General features: G+C 37.9%; 1 protein-coding gene across 8 annotated transcripts in view; it reads left to right on the forward strand.

Annotated features, from left to right (window-relative positions):
* The window catches only part of RASAL2 (RAS protein activator like 2), a 210,693-nt gene that overhangs the window by 123,607 nt on the left and 69,606 nt on the right, over nt 1–17,480 (forward strand). Inside the window, exon 1 of one of the 8 annotated variants that reach the window (XM_075182220.1) lies at nt 5,488–5,669. The exons of the other annotated variants lie outside the window; for them this stretch is intronic. Coding sequence (XP_075038321.1) covers nt 5,657–5,669 — 13 coding nt within the window. The 5' untranslated portion in view covers nt 5,488–5,656. Of the gene's footprint in view, nt 1–5,487; nt 5,670–17,480 lie in introns of those variants that run through there. 8 annotated transcript variants of the gene reach the window in all.

Below are 17,480 nucleotides of genomic sequence, written 5' to 3' on the forward strand. Positions count from 1 at the left end.
CAGTAAATTGAGCTACCGCTAACCCAAATTTGACAGCATTATGTGTGTGAGCAACATACAGCGTTATAATCTGCTTGAAGGTATTACAGAGCTGAGCTCTTTTAAGAAGTGTCATGATGAAAAATATTCTGTCTAATCATATTTTGTTCACTTCACACAAATTACCTTTCCACAGAAGGGAAGCAGGGCTGTGTGGGTGAGCTCTGATTTAAATGGTTCTTAATGAACAACAATCCTATTGCAGCATAGAAGTTTTGACCGGTATGGAATGCAGTGGGCAGGAATGAGCAGGCTGTGCATTGTTATGTGAGGGTGGGCATAGACGTGTTTCCACTGTGCCAAGATTGAGATTAAATTGTGGTTACAACTAAGCAACTACATTGTTATAATTTCCCAAACTGTTTTTTGATTTCAGGATTTTCAAAACATATATTTCATTTGTACAGAGAGCTCAAACTGCATGACATTGTGAGGCTTTGTTCATATATTTTCCTTTTCCCCGGATGTGAGCAGCATGTTCTTTCCATTGCAGTGTGACTAGAGAAGAGAATGAGGCTCATTATACCTTATCAGGCAGTACACACACAAGTGTTTGCTGACAGAGTAGTGTGACCCTGGTTCTGTCTTTATAGAGTGCAGTGCTTACTTCTCTGGTCTCAGTCACTGATGGACTATTGCAAAGCACATAAGCAGATGGAAAATGGTTTCAAATAACGCAGCACTGCTACGGTTTATGTACTTGCACTTACGGTACTTATGAAGCAGTATTACAGGTGTTTGTAAGATAATGAAACATTTGCAAATTACTCAGATAGGAGTAACTGAACCACATTAATGATCAGAACGTTGCAAATGTAGCAACACTTTGTAAAGTAGGTTCACTTGCAAATAGAAACACTAAAAACACTGTTATATAATGTATGAATATATATATATATATATATATATATATATATATATATATATATATATATATAAATATATATTAAACATACATACATTCATGCACACAATCTGAGGCTTGGCACTCTTTCAGTTATGGTTAGAGACATATGTGGTAGAAGGAAACATGCTTAACGAGGGCACTCTGTAATAGTCAGTTAAAATATACCTTTTATTAATGTATTTTAAATACATTAATAAAAGGTATATTTTAACTAATGACTATTACAGAGTGCCCTCGTTAAGCATGTTTCCTTCTACCACATATGTCTCTAACTTTAATGTTCTACATGTAGAGGTGCACCAATCCAGCCACACAATATAATTAATAAAGTAACTCAATATTAGTCTGGATATGTTAATTATAACTTAGTGCGGTGGTATATATTCTTCACTCTTTCAGTTATCACTCGGTTGTCCACCCAGTTGACTTCCTCTGTTGTAGTTTTGACTACAATAAAGTACGTATGAGGTGACACTCAAGGATTTTTACCAAAACAATCCAGTGAAATAGGTATTTAAATCCAACGTTTCAGTTATAACACATAACTATCCTTGAGGATGTAACATTTGTTGTTTGTAGTAACTGAGACTCCATGCCTTGACCTGTGACCTCGCGACATGTCTGTGTGTGCGGTATGGTGTCATCTCTGAAGACGTAATAAAAATATAATCATCATCATCTATTTATTTATATAGCACCACTAAATGCAGCGCTGTACAGAGAAATCATTTACATCACTCCCTGTGCCATTGGAGTGTACAATCTAAATCCCCTAACATACACACAGACAGAGACTAAGGGAAATTTACTAGCAGACAGTTAACCTACCAGTATGTTTTTGGAGATTTCGTGTGCTTTAGCCATATACCTCAAGCTACATCCAGCCGATTCACTAAGAAGCAGTGACATCACTGAGGCATGTTGGTGGTTCCAAATAAAGAGACAAGTGTACCTTCAATACTAGTTCAGCCCAAAAAATGTCTGTCTTCAGTGCGTGCCAACTGGTGCCCTGTAAGGATTTGGAAGCGACCATGTGGAGAAATGCAGCCATCGTTTTATGAAGGGGACTCGCTAATAAAATTTAGGTCTAAATCGAGCACATAAGTATATAGTAATGTGAAATCAATGCTTTTATAGGACAAACGATCAGTGCATGGTACTTGAGAGTTCCATGTGCTTATCTTTAATGGCTTACTGATAGGAGCAGAGAAAACACAATATTGACAAATTTCCTAATTCAGATGGCTACACACAGATCTGGCTTGTAACTAATTTACAAACAAATTAAAGCAGCCACACGTTTGTCAACTTTACCGTAGATATTGATGATTTTATTTTAATTATGGTATTGATGAACAGTTTTGTTTTAATACACTATGAATGCACTGTTTAATCCATTCAGATATGTTATCCACCAATACAGATAGGAAGGTTAGTTAAAACAAACTTATCTCCAGTGATTGCCCAAGTGTGTCAGTGGATTTAGGGGCTGCTTATTCTACCAACTGGAGTCATTTTCTTTAAATTGTTAAGGTGTTCAAATTCTATGTCTGTTTGACTTTCATGCAGACACTTTAACCCCATCAGTGCGGATCTGCACAGATGGGTCTGACACAGCAAACCTCCAATGTTATTGTATTGTATGTAGGGGAGGGCTGGTTCATTTTAGCCCAGGGGGAGCAAGACTCCACTCAACAGCCTATTAGGAACATTTTAAAGGGAAAACAATACAAGTGACCCAGCCTGGGGTAGCCCACTATGGGACCGGTCACGAACAGAGCATGTTGGTTTATCTATTTTATATATGATGTGAATTGTGTAATCAAGGCCCCTTGTCCTGCCCACTTCACTAGGTAGTGGGCAGGATGTGTGTAAGTTTAATAAATATGTATATATATATTATATTGTCATGACTCCAATCACATGAACAAAGCTAGTATTAGGTCATTATTATATTTGTAACAGAATATTTTTAAGGTTCAGGTCGGATGTTCTGACATTCAAGAAAAATTACAGTTCACTTTTCCAAGCAACAGATTTTTTTTTTTATTTGAAGGGGGGGGGGGGGGGGGTAGTTCCATTTCATTAGTATTATTCATTATGGGCAGCTCGGTGGCTTAGTGGTTAGCACTTCTGCCTTACAGCACTGGGGTCATGAGTTTATTTCCCGTCCATGGCCTTATCTGTGAGGAGTTTGTATGTTCTACCTGTGTTTGTATGGGTTTCCTCCGGGTGCTCCGGTTTCCTCCTATACTCCAAAAACATACTGGTAGGTTAATTGGCTGCTAACAAATTGACCCTAGTCTGTGTGTTTGTGTGTGTTAGGGGATTTAGACTTTAAACCCCAATGGGACAGGGACTGATGTGAATGAGTTCTCTGTACAGCGCTGCGGAATTAGTGGCGCTATATAAATAGATGATGATTCATATTACTTTCATTTTAAAGTGTTTTCACATTAGTAGTTTAGAATAGGTTCCTTTTGTTCTGGAACTGAAGCAGTTTATTCAATTCAGCAAGTTACCGCTACTTACAGTTACTGGAAACCACTACTGATATGCTACTTCAATATCTGATCATCGGAGGATCCAAAACTATACGAAATTATACTTCTGATTGAATGAGCATTGTGTGCTTAAAGCAATGAGCAAACTTCATATCATGCCATATGTCAGAACCATGCATTCTCAAATGCTCAGAGATTATTACATAGTCTGACCAGCAGAGGTCCTCCATACTTGTAGTAGCAGGGTCCTGCTGAACTGAACAAACCTAGGAAGTACTAGAGGGGGTGAAATTTAAAATTATTTCTTGTGGGTAAGCCCCATTAAGATGAGTGTGCTGATTTATATGCGCAAACAGTACTATATAAATAAGCTATTGTACAGGTTGTATGATATTTAAATAGTACCAAACGTAGTTAAATGCAAGTATTGAATTGGATAGCTTATTATCAGTGAAGTTACCATTTACAATGTCAGGTCTGGCTCTTGTTAAAATAAAGCCAAAAAGACACTGTGCTATATGCATCGTTTCCCTACATAAAATTGCCCTTCAATTTTCGGCGTGCCTCTCCTGTTTGCAGACCTGCTCTCTAAAATAGTATTTGTCAAAGTGTTTTCTGTTACAACTTGTGTTTTATTTTTGTGTATGTCCCCAGAAAGCCTGTATGTCTCAATTTCCACGTTGACTCTAAGATCTAGTGACTGCTTGAGGACAGCACCTTGTCAGGACTAGAATGCTGGTTATACACAGATTTCTCAGAGGGTGTGTGTGGCATTACAGTTCCCTCCTGCTGGGGGCATTGACCCAGTAAAGAGGGGGGGGGAGGGGGGGGTAAACATTGAAGAAAAGATTTTCGCTAGACAAAATGTACAGCTCCTCAATACAAATGAAAAATGAGAGCAATGTCTGAGATTGGAGGAGCGGTGGGACGTGTGGCAACAACTCTTACAGTGATATTTTTGTACCTTTTATATACAGTTCCCAGGCAGAAACAAGGGGTATGTGTATAAAACCTTCTAAAACGGAAAAGTGGAGGTGTTGCCCATAGCAACCAATCAGATTCTAGCTGTCATTTATCTATTACATTCTAGAACATGATAGCTAGAATCTGATTGGTTGTTATGGGCAACACCTCTGATTTACCTTTTTAGAAGGTTTGATGCATTTACCCCCAGGTATGTGTTTTTAGACCTGGTCTGTCTTTAACATACTGCTCCCATGATCTTGTCACTCAGTGTCCTACAGAGTATCTTGGGAAATGTTCTTCAATAGCTGAAGCTCCACCTGTCGCCTGCCCATAATTTACTAGAATGAAACTCTTGAAATGCTTGTACTGCAGGGTTTCCTTTCCCATGCGATTTACTGACTCACTTGTGAGAAATATGCAAACGTTGTTGACGTCTTTTCTTGAGGAGACATTTTTTTATTATTATTTTTAATATTGCAGGTTTCTCACACATATTTGTGACAACCTATAGCCTCCAGCTGTTGTTGAACAACATTATTGTATATAGTACTACAAGCATTATCTACCTTTTTTGGTATAGTGTGCACCAATTTATTTACAAACACACACACGTTATTGCCTTTGTATAGTATAATGTAAGTTAGGTTGTAAAAAGTAAGTCTGATTGCTTGGTTGCTGCAGAATTAGCACCATTTTTTTTTTCATTTTTCTGTTTGTCATTTAAAGCTTAGTGGACTTTTAACATTCTTACTTGGAGTGAAAAAAGAGAATATACCAGGTGTAAATTCTTACTATTAAATAAAGGTAGCCTATATCACTGTGTTGTGTAGAGATAACATTCTCCTTATGCAGCAGGACATGTAAACGAATTAAAGCAAAACAAACTTATCTAGAGAGATTCTGTTCTGATAAAATGAAGGTTTATTTTCACTGGAGTTTCTGCCACCCCTGCCCCCTCCTTACACACCTCCCAAAAGCTAACACACCCCTAGTGATGGGAGGAAGACCAGTGCACACTGTTAGAATGTCACTGTTTCCCAGCCAGGATTGTACTGTGTGCACTGAGACAGCTATTGTTTGGATGTGGCAAATCTTCGATCTCATTGGGTTGAACTCGCTTGGACTCTCTTGCTTGTCTGCATTCCTCAAATGAGGCTGTTCTCAGACAGGAAGGCACATTCAAGCAGGAAACTTTTATGAGTTTCTATCCAGTGTCCCAGCAATGTGAAACCTGGACATAATGCAGTTCACAGGTAAGGGCAGTTTTTGAGGCTGTGTATTTTTGTTCTGTATCCTAAGCACATGCTTGAGTTACATTGTGAGTTGAGTCCTTATTCTATGCCAGAGCCAGAGCAGTGCGGTGATTAATATTGAGACTGGTTGTCATATGGATTGTTTCATATACTGTATTATTAATCCAACATGATTTGTAAGAATTCTGAATAGATAAATGCCCAAAGGTAGTTTATTATGTATTTTGTGGCTGCAGGTGGTTGTTAAGAGTGCACTGTTCTCATATTGCCTTAATAGCCTCAAATTACAGCTTATTTGGCACTTTATATTAAATGAATATAAGTAAAATACTTTGTGACATGTGAATGCATGTCCTGGCTGGATACCTTTTTGGCTTATATTGCTTCTGTATTTTTGTGCTTTGTGTCTAAAAGTGTTGTTTAGTTTTTTTTTGTATATGGTTATTATGCTGAATGTTTTATAATTGTAGTTTCAGTATATACACCCCCTATTCAATAGGCTTCTTTCAACATATTTGATGCATGTATCTGACTATTAGTTTTGAAAAATATTCTTAAAGGAAAATGATGACCAATATTAAATGTTATCTAATACTCTATCTGAACATTACATATGTATTTAAAACCAAATATACAACCTGTAGAGGTTTGTTATGGCTCTAATCTGCTTTGCAGTTTGTCTAGTCTGATTAATTTGCATCTGTTACTGCTGTTCAAGAAACAATTAGCCTTTAAACCAGAAGTGGGTGACCTGTGTAACTTCTTGCCCTGACTTGCTGGAACTTGTAGTTCTACATTACCTGGAGGACCACAGGCTTTCTAAGCTTGTTCTAAACAGATCGCATCATTACAAAACACTACATATAATTTAAACTACTGCTCTATGGTAATGTAATGTTCGGATAGTAATATTATACCTATTTACATCCTTATGTCCATTCTACTCTAACACAACAACTGCTTGTGGGTATATAGCTACATTCCAGATAATGTAAAGGGTACCTAAAAATATGACCTTATTATCTGCCAGTGTGATGCCTTACTTTATCGTTATTGACAGACAGGTAAACTAATAATTTTAGACAAAATTTATTCTTTAACCTTGAATATTTTTGAAAGATAATGTAGTTGTTTTGACATTATTATGATTTATTTTTTTCCTACAATCCATTCCCTGTTAGTAAACCACTGTCCTGTCTCCGTATTTCTTATTACTACTTTAATCACACACTGTATAGGTGTAAGAAGTATTGTAACCCACAATTCAATTGTCTTTGTGAAACCATGGTCTAACAGCAACTGAAACAGCACAAACTGTGTTGGACCCGTTATCTTTCAGACTGTGGACATGTCGTTTCTTTATATCCACGTCACATTTGCTCTTGGGTATTATAGATTGTTTTTCTTCACACTTCTCCTTAGTACAATAGTATACCTATACTGAATATCTTGTTCATAGCCTTAAGCTGGCCATAATTTGTAGCAATACATTTTTATTCATCCAAATTGCCAAGCTGCCAGGTATGTGAGCAATTTAATCCTACTTGCAGGCTAATTCATACAGAACTGACTGTTCAGGAGCTGGGTTAGGTAACTGGATCGCAGTGTAATTGTCTGTGCCATTTCTGGGCCGGAGAATGACCTCACATACACATCAATGGGGAGGTCATTGGCTGGATTTAGTTGTTATTATGGACAGCTCTATTGAATGGGTCATTTATTTTAATGTAAAAGCCTGGTCTAAAGGAACATTAATACTACAATAAAAGGACTTTGGTGGTATTGACATGTACATAATATCTGAAATATCTATATGTCTAACTGTTTGCAAGCCAATTCATAGAGCTATTTTAGGCTGTAAAATGCTCCCCGCAGACCTACGTTATAGGCTTACTGAAGTGAATTCTCACACACGTGAAAAATGCTCCCTCGTAATCGAATCAAGTGAGAACAAAGAAAAAAAATACATTAATGATATTCCTATTGCATGAGTAGTATCCCTTTTAAAGGCTCATTCACACAAGACTTTTTGACAGGTTTTCAATGTGCTTTATATGTATTTACATACATCTATTGGGAGGCGACTGTGTTTTTGGAAGCAGCCATTTTGTGGGTTGAACCAGTATGCATGAGAGAGCAGCGTATTTTATTAACCACGGGTGACATCAAGTGCCCCAGTGATTTTGCCAGTTCCTAGTGAATTGATAGGTTGGATTTTCATGTATATTGGTTCAGTCACTAAAATGGCTGCCTCCAGGGTGTTTAAGTCACATGAACTCTGAAGGTGGCCATTGGATTATTACTATCACTGTGACAACTGTATCAAGTGTGTACACTTCTGACAATTGAGAGGAACACAAAATATACACTATAATACTCAGCTGGATACCCGAATGGCAAATATAGTTTAATTAGGATAATAATGGTACTCTAGTGTAGTGAATGATGTAGGTGATCTGCTTGTGTTCAGAATAACTTCTGTCATGACCAAGCTAAGTACCCATTATATGTCACACACACTGTGTGAGTAGCGGAGACACAGAATGTGGCAGCGTTATGGAATGTATGTTTGTCTGCTTTGCCCTGGAGAATAAAGCTGCTGTTGTTGATCAACCTTCTTGTATCCTTTAATACAAGTGACTCATGGAGCCTGGAATGGGAATGTGGCCAGGTGAGTAGTTAATGAGAGGATTATCCTGGTATGCACAATAATTGAAAAAAAATATATAGAAGTCAAACATTAAGGCAGATTGTGCTGTAATCTGTGTAATTGAAGTGTTTAAAAATGGGTGATCGTTTTAAGCTTCTAATACACTTATTGCTGCTATTCAAAGGGCTTTTTCTTGCCGTGTGATGTGCAGTGGGAGCTTTTCTGGGTAGATTTTCCATCATAAATGATCCTTGAACTTTCTATAAGAACCGGCTTCAGGCTCACTCTGTGGAGCTCAGTCAATTCGTAGATTTCCTGGATCTCATCTCTCTTAATTCCGCCTGTCTGAAACCATGGGACTATGCTTAAAGGACAACAGCAAGACATAATGTAAGAGGTGGTTATTATAGGGATCTGGCTGTACATTTCACCAGTGTATGAAATATGGGTCAGAACATATCTGCTGTGTATGTCACCGATTCCCAACTTGTGTGTCACACGTTTGTGTCCGAATACAAGGCTGAATCTGTCAGAAGAATATAGAGGTCACATAGAAAAGGTATTTAAGAGATTGACGATTAATATGTAAACTACATTTTAACTGTAAGGTGATAATTTTACAATTCCCTAATAAATCACTTTTTATTCCGATAATTCATTACACTTAGCCTAAAATGTTGTAGCTTGAACATAAAGTGGTGTTGTTTTGTCATTCCAAACAGTTTATGTTTTTCCCAACCATTTGTAGTAGTCAGGTTGTTGTTTATTTAAACTCTGCTGCAAGTATGTCACAGTACCCTTTCCAGGGCTGTTAAAGTCGCCCTGCTCTGAAATAACAAAAGAAGCTGTTACTATCTCCCTTGTGACAGTTTCAGTTGTATGACAGGAAATAATCCTCCATCCAGATAACATTGCTGTCACTCATCAGATCCTTTTCTCTATTGTGGGTTAACCTGTCTAGATGGATGTCAGGAGATTAACAGGTTTATAAAGACACTGTTTAGTTTCACCAAGAAAAGGGTAGAACAAAACAAGCTTTCATCCCATATATTACCGTCACTCTAACGTTACTAAGACTTTTATTTCTGTTTTGGTGTGTTTTTCCAATCACAAGATGATAATGTGAGGCATTATGTTATTATATGCGCTGAGGAAACCGCCTCTTGTGTCACTAAACTTGCTTGGAAAGGTTTTCTTTGTCAGGTAATGGAAATCTGTGGCTCCCCTGCTATTATCTGCATGGAGCGTGTTATCCCCTTGTTTGCGTGGGTTTCCTCTGGTTTTCCTCCAACACTCCCAAAAACATACTAGTAGGTTAATTGGCTGCTATCAAATTGACCCTGGTCTGTGTGTCTGTGTGTCTGTGTGTCTGTGTGTCTGTGTGTGTGTGTGTGTGTGTGCGTGTGTATGTTAGGAATTTAGACCGCAAGCTCCAGTGGGACAAGGACTGATGTGAGCGAGTTCTCTGTACAGCGCTCTGAAATTAGTGGCGCTATATAAATAGCTCCTGATGATGACTGTGGAACGGAGTCCCAGCATGCCTTGCTAGTTTGACAAGGTGTGCTGGATCTCCTAGCCGAAGAGTTAGCCTGCCTATCACAAGCTCATGTAATACATAGCTGTTGGTGAAAACAAGAGAATATCTTTATGCCAGAGAGGAGATAATTGCAGTTCTTTTTGAACTGAATAAAACCTCTTTAAAGCACATGTTAAATCACAAGCTCAAATAAACATTTTGTATCCGAATCAGTTCCAGTATCTTAACATAACATAAATAGCTTTTTGTACCAACATTATGTCCTGTGAAATAGCAATTCAGAATGTGTTTGGTCCTGGGTAAAATAAATTAGTCTTATTTGGAAGGACTCATAAGAACATGATCATATCTATAAGGACAAGTTTTTGAACTTGGATAAAATCTTTTTTTTCGTGAATGTACTTTGGGATGAGATTGTTTTCATTTTTAAATCTGTGTACACACTACAGGTTTTTCACCTGATTACCGTTCCAATCACACAATAAATGACTGTTCGGTCCGAGATTGCATTAGTATGTACGCTCCAACGATCATCTTTTATCGTACCAAAGCACATGGTATCTTTTAATTTTATTAACTGATTAAAAATCGGTATGAACAATGGAAACAATATCGGGCAAATTTTGCAGTGTGTATGCATTCGTGACCAGCAGTGTAGACAGATCTCCATAGTGTGCAGAGTCAGGATCTATTCACCGATGGTTATGTCAGATGAGGAGCACAGATCTGAAGGTAAATCATGTAAGTGTGTACACATGAATCGGATGCTCATCAGGACTATCAGACGTTGGTAAAATCGTTAAAGATATCGCATCGGGAGAAATTTTCTGTAGCGTACCCAGCTTTAGGCTGCTGGTTTCACTTTTGGCATTTATATACAATGATGACTTTCAGGTATTCGTTTTTATGTCAAATCTATTACTTACCAGTGTGGCTGCTTGTGTGAAAACAAGTATGATCACGTATGTAAACAAATTTTTTATTGGGGGTGAGATGACACGAATACATTGCAACTCTTTGACAGAATCTCTAGCCATCCCCAATAGAATGAAGAGGGAATACTCATTAAGCCCATAGTTGCCACATTTTAAGACCTCCCTTCTGGGAGATACGAAGCGTAGGTCTATGAAATCGGGGAGCAGGTTGGTCTTAATGACGCAGCTTGTGTTGTAACGCTCTGCCCACCACAACGCTTCTCTGTCTGGCCCAGTTTTAGGGATGTTGCCATACACTCTAGGGGGTTTTGGAGATCACACACTTACAGGAGTCTCCCGGATACTCCAGTATGATTAAAGCTGCTTTGAAATGTTGGTAATACTGAATAATGATCTTAACAGTTAAACATTGGGATTGAGTCTGAATACAGCAACATTTTGTCCTTGCTTTGTTTGTCCCCGTAGTCCCTCTCTTCGTTTCTGCATTTCCCATATATACATTTTCTCCTTTTCCAGCAGGGAAAACTGTTGAATAAAACAGGTGTGTTTCCCGTCCCCTTCAATTATGTTCAAACATTGCTCTCCTGAGATCTCAGTCCTGTCTTGTGGTACAGTAGCAGGTGGAGAGTGACCTCCCCTATATTATCAGCCTCCAGATGTTTTCTCTGGCTGAGACGCACTTTTTCGGATTAGAAATAGCTGAGCACATTTGTGTTGCTTAGTGTTTTGGACAAAGAACGGTAACCTTTCAATTCAGGCACTTCTAGACCTAATTAGATTAGAAGATGTCTGGGCTCTGCTCTTTTGCACTATAAAGACCTTTCCATACTGTAGTACTAAATAGATTTGGGGCAATCTATTAATTCTGAAATGTTCTCCTACATTCACAATAGGGGAAACCTGTTGGAAAGTTATATGTGCACACAATATTGCAACATGTACAGTGGCGCACGCAGGGGGAGTTTCTGGTTCTCTAGAAACCCCTCCCCTCCACGAACCAACGATACTGTACAGCAGCCGCGGCGCTGTCAAAGAAGCGTCCGCGGCAGTGCTGTATTGTAAATACTGCGTTCGCCCCTGATGTAGGGATCATGATGGAGGGCTGTCACCACAGTGATTTTTGGTAAACAAAAAAAATAGCAACAGCAAAAAGCACCATTCATAGGATTGCAGCTTTCAGTGAAGCTAATAATACCTTATCACACATTGCATATCTTGAAAAAATAAATATAGGTATGGAATCTATTCTATCTGTAATGTTTAGTACATAGGATTTATAAGAGATGGATTTTTTTTCTGTAATGTAGAGCACTAGGTCTAAAAATACACTAAATTACTTGTGTAAAATGACCTCCCTCATTACTGACTCTGTACCTGGCCCTTCCCTCCATTATTAGATCATTTAGCAGTGCTCCTCATAGTTTGTCATTTGATAATACTTAGGAAGTCTGGGTCATCACAGTAGACTTTCACACTTCTTCTACCACCGTCCCAAACACTGCAGTGTGTAAAGTGTACATATAGATAGGTGTGTGTGTGTGTATGTATATATGTGGATACATATGTGTGTGTGTGTGTGTGTGTGTGTGTGTGTATAGATATAGATATAGATATAGATATAGATATAGATATATAGATAGATATAGATATATAGATAGATATTTATTTACAGTTGGATGGATATAGACCATCCAAAGGCACCACAGTGTCCTGACAGATTGATTGCTGATTTAATTTTTATTTTTTTAAAGGCATCACTTTATTTGAAGTACAGGATTTTGCTTCTTAATGTAGATTGTAACAATCCATGATCATGTCTGTTTATGACATTATTGAAAACCACAAAAGTAACTTTACTTGCTGGGCAGTTTTAGGTTTTCATGTGTGCAGACTATGAGAATCTTTTGGAGTTGTCTGTTACCTCTGTGCGTGATCTGTCATCCTGTCTATGCCATTAGACATTGCCATTATTCCCTTGTCAGCAGGCTACACACCCCAAGCTATGGTATTGTGAGAGGACACATTTCAATTAAATTGACAGATTGTCTCTGTAGGGATTGAGGGGAGGAGAAAGCACTAGATGGACAGTTCTGTAAGCAACCTTATTAGCACCACCATAGAAACTATGACAAAACTATCTTTCTAAATGCATAAGTCAAATACTAAGGTTAATATAAGAAATACAGAGTTAGTCACATTTTAGAAGTATGTAACATTGTAAAACACAGACCCTACTAAATTTGATGCTTACATCAAGCATTTATTTTCTGATTATGTACTTTACAGCTGTGGGTTAAATTTAGTGCACTATGTAGTCATCACAATTTTTACACGTGGGCGATGAGTGTTGGGCAAGGACTCCAAACACTACAATGGTACATCCCTAAAAAAGCCACCACCCAGGAACGTACAGAAGCAAGCTTTGTACTCTAACTTTGTCTTGTTGAAAGAATCCTAACTACTACTTAATGTGCAGTGTGTTCAAGCCACGTTACATACAGTGAATCAACATATAAAATAAATAGTAAACAGCAGTAAGGAAATGTTTAATGATGCTTAGTGATCAATACTATAAGTATTTCCTCCTACAACCACAATAAGGCGCCTTGCTTAACAATCGGCATTAGAATGCTTGTTTCTGCTACTACTATGGGAATGACCCCATATCCACCTACGGCAGCGACCAGTAGCAGCTGCATGGCGCTGGTTACACACCGCATGTCAAATGTGTCCGACATACCGTGTCACAGTCACGCCAGTTTGTAATATAGTGTGATCATTTCCAATGGCCACGTTGATTGGCGGTAATGTCCCTTCCCTTCGCTTTCAGATGATGGTAACTATGTCCGAGTGGTACAGGCCATTTGTGGGTGAGTCTTGTGATGCTTTTAGATGTCCCCTGTATCCTATTAGGACTGCCTAATCACATCTATGAAAAGGATTAAATCCTGCATTAGCCAGGAAATGTTTTAGCATAAATAAATTTGTATTATCATTCGGTTGTTCAAGCACTGCTTATTGGGAAGCTAAACAAACCCATCCTCACATAGAGGTCACATTGCAATTTTAATTGGGAGCTTGCCTATTATACAATGCACTGCACCTTTTGCTCAGTAGGTCTATTTAATCTAACTATTAATGTGTAATAATAACATACATACACATAAATCCATATAACACACACATATATTAGCATTTACATATTCTTAGTCTTGTGGTTATTTTTTTATTATTATTGTTAAAGCATCATAGTAGCATAAGGTGGGTAATACAGAGCATACATAAAACGGACATACAAGGTAGACAAAATAAATGTAGACATGAAAACAAAAAGGGTAGAGAGAAAATCCGAAGTGTAAGCCTAACGGCGTAATGTTACGTACATAATCATTCTGAGCAACTGATTTCACTGTAAGTGGCCATATGGTAACACCGTGTGTCACCTGTACAATTTATTTATATTCCTATTCCTATTGGACACAAGGAGACAAACACCAAATGTCACAGCAGTATTATCAGATCATAGATACAAATCCCTGCACTTGTTTCAATGACCTATTTCTGACAGACTCCCATTTATTCTAAATAAAATCTATAATAAACACATTTTGCATGTACTGATATTGAAGTTTACCTGTCAGCATTAATTATCATTTTCTAACTAGATTGAGGAGACAGGTTCAGTAGGAATGCTCTTAGCCTGGAAAAAAAAAAGAAAGGCGCATTAATGCTTTAGCTGTTAGACTGAATGATGGCTTAGATTGCTAGTGTAAGCTGGGCAAATTTATTATTATGTTCTTAGTTTCTACCATTCATTTAGCAACATGGAAACTGGCAAAAAATTCCGCTTAATTTGCCCTCTTGTTCATGAGAGGTCACATCAGGACATCCTCCTCATACAGATTAAAAGCTGTCTTTTTTTAACACTTGATCAAGGTACAGAGCTGGGACTGTCTGCTGTTTCTGGGTCAGGGGGTTAACGCCAATGCAGAGTGGTCCTCTCATTATGGAGAACATGCTTCTGGGAGTGAAGATCTTTCATTTGTGCAATGTTCTTTGAAAGCCAGCTGGACAGCAAATGATACAAGACTTCTTACATCATGTAGATGACTCTGGCACCTTCCAGCGAATGATTTCTGTTTTTTTATCTGCTGCAATTGTTGTTGGTGTCCATTTTTTTTTTTTACAGTCTTCACTCCATGGACTGGAATTCATAGCAAGGGGGATCGTGCAGAATACAGCAAGAAACCTGCATCCACCAAGTATAAATAATAACTTAATCAATGACTCATATACTTTCAGCTTGTTAGAAAAACAGTACAATCAAAGGAATAAATCTGCCTAGAATTGTGCTTTATTTTCAGTATTCTCATGGAAATTGTATAAAAACTGCATTCCTCTGTGCAAACCGCAGCGTAGGACAATGAATATTTATAACATTGCACTTGCATATAAGAATGAGAGGAGACAAAGCCGGCTGTGTCCTAAATTAAATATAAGTTCTTTCCTCTCCTCCGCAAGATAAGGTAACCCCTTCTTTCCCGGCAGGCTGATGGGTTGAGAACGTGCAGAGTAAAGGCTTGTGTTGGGCAACCTGTGGCGCTCTAGCTGCAAAGCTAACTACTGTGCCTGCTGTAATGGAGTAAGCCATGCTTCTGTTTATAGCATATAGCTTGGAATTTTGCATTTCAGGCTAGCGGACTGGCAGCACACATGATATTTTTATTTAGAACCAGTGGCTTACTGCTCTACTGTATATTCAGTGTTTGTCCTTGGAATACAGTTACAATAGTTTGTGTTGTGGGAGTCGAAACTCTAAACCACAGATAAAGATGTGGGTTGAGGGGATTCCAGGCAATTCTTCATCTTTGTTTATATAGCACTACCATATTATGCAGCGCTGTACAGAGAATGTCATCATTTGCCTCTGTCCCTGCCTCGTTGGAGTTCAGTCTAAATTCTCTAGAGTCCATTTTATCAGCAGCCAATTCCTCTACCACCAGTATGTTTTGGACATGTTTTTTGGACAGAGGGAGAATATGCAAACTCCACACAGATAGTGTCCAGGTTGGAATCGAACCCATGACCCCAGCACAGTGAACCAGTAATGCTCAATCATCAAGCTATTAAGTGTCCAAAAACAGAAGGATCAATTGGTCCATCTATTGTGTCCAATTTCATATAGATTTAATTCTTAAAATGTATTATGGCTTTTTAAAGTAATTTATTAATTTATAGGATGGAGCAGTTTTCATTACAAACTGAAGTCACATCCTAGCACCATGTCAGTTGAGTTAGTCTGTTCCTTCTGCCTGATCAAATGTACTTTGCAAACCAGATCCACTCACTTGTATATCACTGATTGTAAAAATATAAATAATAACAAAATGTACAAATGCAGAGCCATTCAGACATTTGTTAGTTTATTACGTGAAAGATAAAACATTGTTTAAAGACACGCTGACATTGTTGGGGTTTTTGGGGTCCTGTTTATTGTAGACAAGCAGCATATTACCAGGCATCCTCTGCTTACACATGATGGAGGCAGCCATTTTTAAAGGACCAGTGATGGTTTCAAGCTGCTTTGTCCCCACTGTACCTTTTAACACAGTTTCCTGCAAATCTGTTTTGCAGACATCACTGTCTTTTTTTTCTTTACAGTAGAATACAAAGTTGCTATACCTACAGTATCCTGCGGGGAGGAGAGAGAGAATGGAGGTAGAACAGAGGGGGTTGTGATTACACATTAGAAGAGAAGCTTGTTATCTCAAAAGGAAACTAGACTAATGGAAGTTGAAGTGTCTGAGGAGTTCACATTATCAGTGGTTGACATTATTCCTAAAGGTATAGCAAGACTGGAAGCATAACATTATTCTATGACCAAATATAAGAAGAAAATGAGTTCGATTGCTGTTATCTCAGTATGTCGTCTATTATCTCTCTTCAGTATATCCAAAGCAGGTATTGTGACATTTTGTATCCTTGATGTTGTTCGTGATATTCTAGTATAATTATTTCTACCACCAAGATAACTAAACAGCCAGAATAAATCCATAGGCATATAAATATAATCACATATTAAGCTTACAGTGCTACATTGGAACCTTTATTATCTGCGCTTATAACTAGGAATATAAAGCTAAATTATCTAAAACATATTTAATTCAGCTAAATGGTAAGTAAATGCGAAAAACACTATTTCCTAAAACTGAGCCAGTGGCACTTTGCCACCAAAACAGCAGATACATTTTTGTATTATTATTCTGTTTTATTCCCAGATAGATTCATTTTTAAAAGTTTATGTATATAGCTGTATATAGTTGTAGGCAGAGAGGATGATGAGGCTGCTTTGTTAGATAAGTGAGAACACAGTGAATTATGCAGTATGAAGACAATGACATTCATCTGTATATGTTGAACTGTTTTAAACATGTCTGTTTATTCTTTGTTATCTGATTTAACCATACTAAAAGCAAAATAAAAGCCAAATTCAAAAAATAAAGTGTTTGTGAAAAGACATTAAAAAGCAATAAAGAGTAACAGATTAAAAATAGGCCCACCTTGGGACCATCAGTTACTACTACAGGTTAGCCAGGCTTGTAAACTACAAACTACTGGTAGCCCGAGCTTGGGAAAGGAGCCCCCACCTACCAAGCCAGAGTTGATAGACTATGGCCCATTTAGTTCAT

This window comes from Mixophyes fleayi, chromosome 8 (assembly GCF_038048845.1).
Source record: "Mixophyes fleayi isolate aMixFle1 chromosome 8, aMixFle1.hap1, whole genome shotgun sequence".
Classification (NCBI taxonomy): Eukaryota; Metazoa; Chordata; class Amphibia; order Anura; family Limnodynastidae; genus Mixophyes; species Mixophyes fleayi.